The following is a 12,205-nucleotide window of genomic DNA, read 5'->3' as shown; positions in this document are numbered from 1 at the left end:
TATTCCCACCCCAAGAAAACAAAAATAAACACCGCCCTCCCTTAACACGCAGTGCACCATATCGACGAGAAAATTGGAACAAATAGATGCTTTACTCGACAAATTAGGCCTATTCGTTGCAAAGCAGTAGTTGATATGGCTGCAAAACCCATAAAACAACTAATAGGATATCATAGCTCCCTTTGCTCTCAAACATGGTTGCTTTTGGACTTCTTATATTAAAGAGATATAAAATTAAATAGTTGTTAGATGAGTAATGGTGAGTTTGACAGTAAGGGAGAGAATATGTACAGAACAAGGTAGTAATTAGTACGTGATTACTTGATGATAAACTATTTAAAAATTTTCAAATGATTAATATGATTTTAAAATAACTCTTATGTTGCCTTTTTTTTGCACAAATTGCGTAGCTTAGTAACTCAGAAGGTGTGCTCATAAGAGCAAGTATAATAGTAGAATATAAGTTGACTATAAGCTGATGTGGAGAAAAGAGGTAATGAAAAAAGGGTGGGGTTAGCTCTCATGCAAGAGCTAGCTATATACCAACTCTAAAAAAATACATTAAATGCAAAGGTAAAAAAAAGAGATATGAGATAAAAATTATAGCCAACCTTATAGTCAATCTATTATATGTGTTGACTATAATATAAGCTTATAGTTAGTAAGTTGGCTTTACTATTAAACTTGCTCTAAGATGCAAGGAGAGTTTTCTCTTATCAACGGTCTCATACACCTTGAATTTGTACATATGATCTAAATTCTCTCTCCTTTCAGAATAATGATATAACTACTCTAAACGTGAGCATCCTTTCTACGTACCGATCTAGAAGACTAATGAAATATTCTTTTGTGCATGTTCATGCACCGTTCACATCTGACTGTATTTCAAACGAAAATGATACTACATACTAGTGGATACGGTAACAATTATTTATTATGCATAGACGCTTCCATCGTCCTTAATGCATCAATCAAGTATTACCTTTATTTTTATATTATAGATGGTTTGATTGTATTGATCCACATGAATGTTAATGAATCCTGTGAGATCTATATAAATGTAATAAATTTGGTGTGTGTCTATCTCTCTACATAAACCATATACTTTAGCTATGAATGGATTTAGATATGTTCAAACGTCTTAAGAGGGAGTAGTTTTTTTTATCATATCCGTTCCCTATTTTTCCATGCGGCATGCTTCAAATGATTGTTTTCTAGGATTAATTTTCCTTAAGAAAATAGCTCACATGCAGCGGTTAATTTCTCCCTATATTTGGTTATCTATATTTTTTTTTGGTGATCTTGCCTCTCGGCGGCCACCATGCATTAACCTTTCATCGTCAGTCTACTGCTCTAATCTTATGTCAGCCAACATTATCACATGTATGAACTATATACTATTCGTGTTATACGTGACAAACAGCGAAAAACTTATGTTGTGTTATTTTGCTCAGCATTTTTTAAGATTTCAGGCGACACTTAGGTTGTGTTATTTGCTCAGCACTTTTAAAGATTTTTTTTTACTTTTGCACGGACTTTCTCGAACAACTAAACATCGTGTTTTTAAAAATATATAGAGACTATCATTATATTTTCTAATTATAGATTTTTAGATTATAGTAGTTAATTATATCGTTTATATTATTAAATAACTATAAAAAGTAAGAATATTTTTTATCTTCTATCTTTTAGCAACAGAAACCATGACCTTATATCAGGCTTGACTATTGAGAACAAAATGAATATGGGAAAGCTGCTCTCAGCCAAGGCACAAAGCACAAGGTGTTCTTCTGGTTGCTCCTTCGTGATAAACTAAACACAAGAAACATGTTGAGAAAAAGAAAATAGAGAAGATATATTATAACTGTGCATTGTGTAATCTTCACCAAGAAGGGACTATTGAGCTTCATTACCTGCCTCTTTGCAGAAGTTAACCTTTTGGAATTTTACCCATGCGCCTCAAGAGTAGCCTATCTTTTTGCTTATGCTTATAAGCCCAAATTCGAATTTTTAACATTAAATTTGGAGTTAATTTTAAGATTTTTCACTAAAGTTATTTTTTAGCTTTGCCTTTTAGGTCACTAAGAATTCTTATATAAAATTTTTATTCATAAATTATTTTCTGTTTATAAATATATGTCGTTTGGCACCAAACAATCACCCTAAGCAATTCTTTTAGTCCAACATGCCTATTTAAGATTTACATGACAAATTGCAAAGTGTTCTTCTATATGGATATAGTCATAACTATGGCTTGGAGCATTTGGTTAATACGAAATGACAAAATCCTCGGAGATATTTATCCACAGTTTCAAGTATGAAGACAAATTCAAACACGAATTTGTCATGTTTATCCATAGAGCAATAGAGAGTTTCACCCCGCAAATGAAACAATGGCTAGAAGATGTAACTTTTTATTTATATTAATACATAGTATATTATATGATCCTCTCCTGCAGTAACATCCCTTAAAGAAGACCGAATACAACTATGGTAAACAAAAATTAAAAAGAACAAAATAAAAAACTTTCTCCATACCAAAATAACTTTGTTTTTCACTCATCCCACATGTACCAATGCAAAAACTAAAATGCTAGACTACCCTTCACTTTATCAAGTCATAATACAATTATTTCATGCTTTATCTATTTTTCTTGTATTTATTTTTCATTTTTACAAACTCTATATAATAATTAATTAGAAATAAACTTAATTCAAGACGAACTAAAATATCTAAAAATAAATATATTTTTGGGTCGAAGGTTGTTACCTCCTGTTCAGTCGTTCTCACCGTTGCTGGGCTGGGCTGGCCTATCAAGGCCGGCTACGGAGGAGGGTCACAGGCCCAACCAACCATTTGCCCGCTGGTGGCCACTGTCCACACAACGACGGAGTCCGTGCCTCGGCGAAGAGCTCCCCCACGATAACTCGCACTCTCCACCCCCCCCCCCACCCCACGCATATTCTCTCCCCCTATGCGCCCCCCTCCTCTCCCTTTCTCATCACTCTCACCTCCCCCTCCGCCTTCTCCCTCCCCAGAGTCCCAGGCGCACGCCAAAACCCACCGCTAACTCCCTCCCCGCCCGCACCCTCCCTGATCCGATCCCTTCCTCCAGAGCCCCACCCGAATTCCGCCTCCGCCGCGATCCGCTCCTCCTGCGGTCGAATTCCCTGTGATTTTTTTTCCTCTTTTGTGCGCGCGCGCGCGCGTTTTTCTGGGTGCGATTGGTCCGGTGATCCGTGTGCTAGGGTTCGGGAGTCGCCGGGGCGGGGGTTGGATTGGACCGGTAGGCGGTAGGGAGGGTTTGCCCTTGTGGTTTCAGGGTTAGGTTTTCACCCGCCGCATGTGGAGAATCGGAGGACCTGGGAGAGGTTAGGGTTAGGGTTATGGGGAGCACGGGGGAGCCCGACCGGAAGCGGCGGCTCAGTAGCTCCGTCGCGCCTGGAGGGGCCCCGGTTTCTCCTGCCAAGCGGCTGGCGGTTGCACCCAGCTCCGAAGATAAGAAGGTATATGTGCTTCTCCAGCTGCCTGGTAGCTCTGCATCGTTTGAGTACATGTTTATGTTGGTAAATTCTGGTTGATATTCTGTTGCATGATAGCTAGATGGTGTCATGGTGCATGGTTTTGTTTAGCAGTTTTTGTATGTCACGGAATTCATGCATCCACTAAAAGATCGCTCATGGACTGTTTAGTATAGATTGAGGACTTCATTCTTTGTAAGTGCTTGATGTTTTTATACTGATGCCGAACTCTATGCAAGGCTTGCTGTGTTGTGGTAGTTTTTGAAGAAGCCTTGGGTATATCGCTTCTTGTAAGAGTGACAAATATACTTGTAGGAATAAGCTATGTATTATCCGTTTCGTATTCTGTAATGATTGCATGTTGGTTGTGATTCTTTAATTCTTTAGAGCAAGTGATATGTTCTATAACTATTTATTATTCAGTGATGGATAGGAAGGTGACTAATTGTTAAATTGTTATTTGACTTACATTGCATGCTTATTTTCCTGTGTTCATGATAGCAGAAAGCGGTAATTCTTTGGTAAATTTTCCATATCTTGAGTTTTTAAACGATCATAGTTTTGTAGGTACGTTTATGGAATTTGAAACAGTTAATTTGGACAAATTCAGTTTTCTTGCTAGCAATGTTAGCATTATATGCAGATGCTTATTTACAATCATAGCCCTTTTTGCATAGCATGCTGTGGTGTTTTGATATTGTTAAAGGTGAAAAGTGGATTGTTAGATTAATATTAATAACTGTTGTTATTACTACTGGTGACATTTAATCGCCTACTTTGTTATTTAATTTTACAAGAGGGAAAGATTGGTTAAATTTTTGGAGGGGCAGGTCAAGGGTATAATGTCATGTTGAGTGTTAACTTATATGCGCGTATTCACGTGTTACCTTATTTGATCCAATCCATGCACAGAATCGTTTCTCATTGTGCTGCAGCATGAAATTAACCTATTTATCATGTGTTGATATCATCACTATGTCTGTCTACAACTCCTGTGTTTATGATCTGTTTTGGCTCTACTATTCTTCAATTTAATGTAAATCATACTTGAATGCTGTAAAGCTTTTATGTTTATGATTCAAAACTTATCTTTGCTGCCAAACATATCTTTAGTTTTCATTTTGCACATTGCCAACTTATATTGTCTTATTTGGCAGCTTGATTTTGCTGTACTCAAATACAAAAACCAAAAGCTCTCAGAGCAACTAGAAGCCCACAAGTTTGAGTACTGTGCTCTTGAAAGTAAGTTCACTGGTCTTAAAGAGAAGCAGAGGACTCATAATGAGACACTTACCTTGGTCAACAGTTCCTGGAAACAAGTAAGTTGTCTTTGTTTGTGCATGTCTTACAAAAAAAGACAGACTTTATAATGTTTCGTCCTGAGTTCCTTTATGATCAGCTTGTGGCAGACCTGAAGTCAAGATCTTTTTGCAAAACTGGATCTCCTAGTTCCAGATTTGGTTCAGGACACATCAATGTACAAAAGGGTATGGTTTTATTTATTTTTCCTAGGCAATCGAATTATATTTTCCTAGATGGTACCTTGAAACTGCTGACAACTCATGGTTTTGAAATTATGGAGAACACTATCTATTTGAGTATCAAATAACTATTATTCCATCTGTTCCACATTATAAGACTTTTTGGCCTTGTCTAGATTCATATCTGTGCTAATGAATCTAGACACATATACAAAACATATACAATGATACATGGATAAATCTAGCAATACCCAGAAAGTCTTATAATATGGAGCAGAGGGAGTAGTATGGAAGAAACTTTTGATCCGTTCATCTTTTGGGGTCCATTGCTCTTGTAGTAATTGTTTAAGACAATGTTGGACGCTTGGATGCAAAAAACCAAATTTTTTATATTAATTAATAGGTTATTTATATTTATGTTAATGAGTTTGATATGCCTTTTAATGATGGTTGCTCCTATTCTTTTCCTCAGTTGCTTATCAGGTAGTTATAAACCTTTCTTTTCAGATGGTACTCGTGCACCCATAGAGAGGGACACTATCAGAGGCCTTTTGGAATCTGGTGCAACTGAAAGTTCAGGTTGTTTACCTGGTTGCCACTTGGAAACTGATGCCCCTTCATTGCAACTATCAACAGCTAATGTTCTTGGGGATATCTTCTTTCCATCAAGTGATCTTTGGCAAGCAAATAAGGAGTTTGCTTTGGCTGCTCTCACTAAATTACCAGAAAATGGTTTGTCTTCTAGTTCATTTATTCTGTTAACTAATACAGCTTTCCGTTGTACTAATATAAAATTTCATTCATGTTCTGTAGACTGCAGTAAGCAACTGCAGAGTACAAGTAGCAACCTGTCGTCCAGCCTTAATAACGTGATACAAGCATTACATGACCTTCATTTGAAGCACAAGCAGTTAGCAGAGAATTATCAAAATCAAAGAGATTCCAGTGCCCGAAAAAGAGCTGAGCATAAACGTCTAAAAGGTATTGTGTTTAGGGATTGTGCTTATGTTTCTTTACAGCTGTTTTAACTTTCAAATAAACATCTATGCCATTTAAAGAAACATGTTTGGCAACATTTACAACCTGCTATACATTTTGAATTATCAAACAAGTTGCCATCAACTCCTATCTAGCCTCCTACGCATTAACTGACAATCTTCTGGAGAACATTATTTCAATAATATGTTGCACTGTTGCAGTTTTCCTGTTCTTGCTGTTCCAGCACTACCATATTTTCTCTATTGCCTAGATACCTTGTCCTAATACATAGGTTAAAACTAACCAGATGTTTTGGTTTACTTTGTCAAGAGGAGTTGGCCAGTACTGCTTCTGAGTTGGAAGAAACCAACCACAAATTGGCAGCACTTAAAGCCCAGAGAGACAATACACAAGGAACTCCATTCCTTTATCCTACATTAGGAAACAAAAATATGGCTGAAGATAAGGTCAGAGATAAACAAAGAGAGTTGCGGGATCTGGAAGCTACTCACAAGGAATTATCGGTAACTGGCCGGGTTTAGTTCTAAAGTTCCAAATTACTACCTGTGATGTGTATGCTCTGACTGAATTATTAACCAGGAATTGATTTCGAAGCGTTTGGTGGAAATTAGGAGATTACATGAAGAGAGAATTGAAATTTTGAACAAGTTAGCAACTTTTCAGGTTTGTTGCTTGATCAAGCACATAATGCACCCTTGCCGTAGCCTTGGAGGCCCATGCTTGATTTTTTTACACGGGAGAATCTTTTAGTATCACATCTTGTATGACAAACTTTGTGTGTGTGTGTGTGTGTGTGTGTGTGTGTTAATTTCCTCCAGAATATGTTGATGGATTTCAAGAGCATTCGTTCTTCAAAAGCTTTTCAGCTTGTTAATGATCGACTTCAGAAGTCGCGAGCAGAATTGGATCACTACCAAACATTATTAGAGAAATTACAGGTGGTTACTGGTCAGTGGATTGGTTGAATTCTGGTGTTGTATAGCAAAATGCCTTGCTAGAACATTTGATCTTTTGTTGAAATCTTATTTGCTACTTTTCAGGTTGATAAGGATAAGTTTGTGTGGCAAGAAAGGCAATTTAATTTGAAAATTGATCTGGCTGAGATTCCTGAGAGGGTTTCTACATTTTATGAGTCTAGGATTGCTGATCTCAAGAAGGACATTCAGAGACTATGTGATGAAAAAAATATGCTTGTTCTGAAACTTGAAGAGGCTTCAAGAGAACCTGGTGCGGTAGTTACTATTCACTGTACCAATAGTAGCTTTCTACCTTGTCTTGCTAAAGCAGGCGATATGCTGTTTGCACTTGTCAGGTCGGAATCAAGTTATTGCAAAATTTAAAGCTCTAGTATCATCGATACCAACGGAAATGGAAGCGATGCAGAGTGAAATGACCAAACACAAGGAAGCTTCCTTGCAGTTGAATTCTTTGCGAGCAGAAGTCCATTCACTTTCTAGCATTCTGTCCAGAAAGGTAAATTGGTTGTTATTGGCTTGTACATTTAACTATCAAGTGTTATGACATTGATTTGCCAATGTGTCAGGCTGTTTATTTTTGTTTTATAGGATCGTGATAATGAAGAAGCATCATGTAGATCTGCCCATGCAGGATCTGATATAACACAACTTCAATCAGTGGTATTTTGTTTGTTAGGATTCAGCTTGTTTTTATCTTGTGGCTTTCTGTTTAGCTACTTCCGGGAATTTTATGTCCTCCCCATCATAATTTACATATTGAAATCAAACTCTGTAGATTTCTGATCTGAAGCAAACTAATAAGGAGCTTAAGTTGTTTGTGGATATGTATAAGCGTGAATCCACCGATTCCAGGTAGTTTCATTTATATCATATAAATCTACTCAACATTTTCTTTCCTATGATTTGTATATTTTTGTAGAGATAGATACCTCTCACTTATTTGGACAACTTATCATGTTTTTTGATTCATGACATGCTCACTTTACTATGACTATCACAATTCATCACTCATTACCAGTAACTTGAGTTTCTTTATTTAGCAGTAGATGCTTCTGTTATATTTACATAACCTTTTTTGATGGTGTGGCAGGGAGGTAATGGAATCCAGAGATAGGGAAATCCACGAATGGGCTCGTGTTCATGCCCTGAAATCATCTCTTGATGAAAGTAAGCTAGAGCAGCGTGTTAAGGCTGCCAATGAAGCTGAAGCAATCTCTCAGCAGAGGCTAGCAACTGCAGAAGCTGAGATTGCTGAATCAGGGCAGAAGCTTGGGACTTTTCGAAAGTACAGAATCAATTTCCTGAGCATTGTTTCTACTGTGGTTATAAATACAATTGGCATACATAAAAATATATGTGCACTTCATGCTTAGAACTGTTGAATTAGGGGTCCATACTTCTCTTTTAGGATTACTATTTGAAACTTACTGCTGAATGTTCACTGCATTCAGGGATCTAGTCAGTTTATCCCATATGCTGAAGTCTAAACAGGAAGAATGTGAAGCTTACAGAGTAGAGGTTGAGGTGTGTGCCATCTTTTATGCATACAGTTCAAGTATGGCTTTAAACTTATATTAAATATTTCCATCCCGAGTCTGAAACTTTTACTGGTTTATTTCAGTCTATTGGGCAAGCATATGATGACTCACAGGCCCAAAACCAACAATTGCTACAGCAGATTATTGAAAGAGATGATGATAATACCAAGGTAGTGACTCAATGGACTAATTTAAAGCTATTGTCTCAGATAATCCTCTCGCTTCAGCATAACTGGTTAGGGCGTATACCATGTAGTATTCACTTTGTTGAAACATATAGCTGCATAAGACAAGTTCCTGTTTACAACTGTACGAAGTTTGATTGCACAGATATCTTTGATGTTTCTGATATATTCATAGGATAGTAGATTTGGTTATATTGTTTATTTGAGAATTTTGGAGACTCAGTACTTCATTGATTAGCTGTTAACTTTGTGTTAAGTTGTGACGTGGAATTGCATAAAATAGGCGAAAGTTACAAATCCCGGAGGACAGTAACTACTTGTTGCCAAAAAGTCCTTGTGGATTCCTGGATGGGTAATGCGGCTATGCCTGCCTTTTTTTAGAGATGCTTTTGAAAAGAAAGTTATTAGAACCATTTTTAAAATGACCATGAACAGGACTTTTTTAAAAATGGTGTTGTTTTAAGGTCAAGGAATCAGGGAAAACCAGGAAAGGACAGTTGGCAAGATTTTGACAGAAAATGGGAACTTAACCTTGTCTGAGCATTTTACCTTTTTTTTACTTAAACTAGATTATAGTACATGCTTTGGGACAGTATATTGGGTTAGGATGAGCTTTTGGGGTTGTCGATGCATGCGACAGAAATCCGCAATAGGCTGGGGGTGGGGATCAAGTAGAAAGCATGTCATCGACCTTTTTTAAACCAAATGCTTGGTTCTCTTCTCTGTTTTTTTCTGGTTTTATTGGGAGGGGTGTGCTACGCTCAGGTGCAGGTGGGGTAGGGGTATGGATGGATGACCACACAGCTGGGGGATGGGCTTAAGTAGTAAACTGAAATGCTGTTAGAGACTTGGAGTAGCACTTTACACATAGTTTTTAGCTGTGCTATTTGTCCTGTAGCTACTACTTTGCCTTTTGGAATGTCGTCGGTAATCCAGGCAATTCAACGGTCCTGATAAATCCACAGTTCTGGTGATCATATAGGTTTTGATCCAAAATTCTAGTTTTATTTTATTGAAATTTTACTGGTAGTGAAGCTTATTTACTTCAGATGTATCAATATTCGATGCTCCTTTAAAAGTTGGCAGTGGTAAAGGTAGTGAATCTCCGAACCCACCTATTCCTATAGTAAATTTGCAAATTAGCCTTTGAGCTTCTTAATGTTAAAAAATCAAATCTAAATGGAAAGCCTCATATGAAATCAAATTAAGGTCAATATTCCCTATAGCAAAAGGATCGGTAACATAATTCATATATTTTGTTCATCTGTAGCAAAGCATGGACATTCAGCTAGTTTGAATAAGAAATGCTGAACTGCGCATTTGGTATCTCCATCCTTTGAAGAATCAAAGCTTTAGAACAAATCAATCTGGCAGAGACTATTTTTAAGTAGTCCATGGTATAATATCTTCGTTTGCTGAATCTACACTGCAGATTTTCATGGAGGGTGTTAAAGCAAAACAGGCACAAGATGCTTTGCATTTGGAAACACATATGTTGCGCAGAAACTTACAGCAGGAAAGCGCTTTGATGGATCTCTACAACCAGAAAATTGTTTGCTTAGAAGATCAGGTAGGTCAAACACAAATATGGTAATCCAATACAATCTTTACAGATGGTGCTAATTATTATATTTACCTGATCCCCAGCTTAAAGTGTGGTCTGATCGGGTGGGAAAACTTCAAGAGGATGGATGGCAACAATCTGTTTCATTGAGTAATTATCAGCGAAAGCTGGTTGATGTGCACAGAGATGCTCAAAAGCTCATGCAATCATTGGATGGAATACAAAGTAATGTTGGAAGCAGTCGTTTGGAAGTCGCTGATCTGCTCATAGAGCTTGAGAAAGAGAGGTACTCTTAGAATATTTTACATTTCTGCGAACTATTTTTTAATAGTTTAATCTAACAACATGAGTTATATTCCAGGTTTAGTAAGAAGAGAACGGAGGATGATTTGGAGATTATGTCGAGGAAAGCTAGTTCTCTTAGAGCCAAGGCACGTGAATCAGCAGTCCTGGAAAAGCTTCGTCATGAGGTCAAGGAGTATAGGGGGATATTGAAGTGCGGTATCTGCCATGATAGGCAGAAGGAGGTAAAATCTTTGCTTTCATCTTTGACACTTGATAATTTAACCTTGGCAAACGATACTTAACAGTGAGCCATCAACATTAAATATATTCTTGGTTGTAGGTTGTGATTACCAAGTGCTACCATCTCTTCTGCAATCAGTGCATACAAAAGTCACTTGGAAATCGTCAGAGGAGGTGTCCTTCTTGTGGTTTAAGCTTTGGGCCTAATGATGTGAAACCAATCTACATATGAGGTTGTATTTTCAAGCTGGCATTGCAGGCATCTAGATCGAGCTATTTTGGTGGTCATTAATTGGTCATATGGCTAGATGACCATGCAATAGTCGGAGATATGACAGCTACCAAGCTTGTTCAACCAAACATATAAGCAGAGTAGTAGCCTAATTTGGTTGGCTACATGGAATTGCAGGTGTCTGGCGTTCGTGAATCGTGATGCTAATGTTTATTCCTGCTCCCTTGTATAGTCTGGGATTCTCCTGGAGTACCTAAGTAGCTAGATTAGTCTGACTTTGCTATATCCATTCTGTTCTTTTGGGGAAAAACATCCAACAAAGGGGGTGGTGCTTCCCGCCATACTGAAACATGTACAATATATAGCTTGTAGTTTCATTGTTGTAGCAGACAATAAGAATGTAGGTTTTACTGGTTTTGCAGATTGTACATTTTCAGCAAATTGGCAATAGCGAAATTCAGTTGGATGCAGTTTGTTTGATCTCAGGCTGTGTACCTGAATTTCAGGGCTTTCATTTTCGGGCTAAACCTTTCATGCTTTGATCGCTGGCTTGCAGCAGCTTGTGCCTATACCTTTTTGGGGTTGTGACGCCTTGATACGTTATTTTGGCAGGTTTGACCGTTAAGCAATTAATCGGATGTCAGTGCGAAACCCTAATTTCTACCTCTGTTATTATTTTCTGTTATTCATTTTGTTACTTCTGGTTAAAATTTGAGTTTAAATTGATTATATTCTCTTCATAGTTTTATAATCATTGAAATGATTATAATCATGAGAATTACTACTGAAGTGCTTATATTATGCTCGAAAGTTTGAATTCTAAAATACTTATATTTTAAAACGTATAAAACGGAGTGAGTAATATGTACTCACTTCTTATTTTTCTTTCACTTACACGTTGACATTGTTTTTTCTGGTGTAGGAAAATTGTTAAACGCTTTACGCCCCTCGATTTCATTGGTGATTACATTAAAAAAATATAGAGTTACGTGATTTTTTGTATCACCAGCACTTCTCGACATATCCTGCCCTCTTATCTTGACGACACATGTTGTGATACATCCATTTTGTCTTGATGTAGCTTCCAACACATCCATTTTGATGTAGCTTCTGACTTTTGGCAACATGACGCATCCATGTATGAAAGCTGACAGTGGAGACAGGTTGGTAGAAATGGCAGAA

General features: G+C 37.4%; 1 protein-coding gene across 1 annotated transcript; it reads left to right on the top strand.

The window, feature by feature from the left end:
- The first annotated feature begins 3,022 nt into the window (after positions 1–3,022).
- LOC102711423 (E3 ubiquitin-protein ligase BRE1-like 1) lies at positions 3,023–11,506 on the top strand. Its single transcript, XM_006652544.3, has 19 exons — positions 3,023–3,507; positions 4,680–4,841; positions 4,922–5,009; positions 5,511–5,735; positions 5,817–5,984; positions 6,312–6,505; positions 6,582–6,665; positions 6,821–6,940; positions 7,043–7,229; positions 7,315–7,475; positions 7,568–7,639; positions 7,755–7,831; positions 8,070–8,264; positions 8,431–8,503; positions 8,601–8,687; positions 10,135–10,272; positions 10,350–10,552; positions 10,628–10,793; positions 10,892–11,506. Exons 1-19 carry the CDS (start codon positions 3,388–3,390, stop codon positions 11,021–11,023), a joined length of 2,652 nt encoding a protein of 883 aa, XP_006652607.1. The 5' UTR covers positions 3,023–3,387; the 3' UTR covers positions 11,024–11,506.
- The last annotated feature ends 699 nt before the right edge of the window (positions 11,507–12,205 follow it).

The sequence above is a fragment of the Oryza brachyantha genome, chromosome 4, assembly GCF_000231095.2.
Source record: "Oryza brachyantha chromosome 4, ObraRS2, whole genome shotgun sequence".
NCBI lineage: Eukaryota > Viridiplantae > Streptophyta > Magnoliopsida > Poales > Poaceae > Oryza > Oryza brachyantha.
Note: the sequence above shows the minus strand (reverse complement) of the source record. Positions and strands in the feature narration are given on the sequence as shown.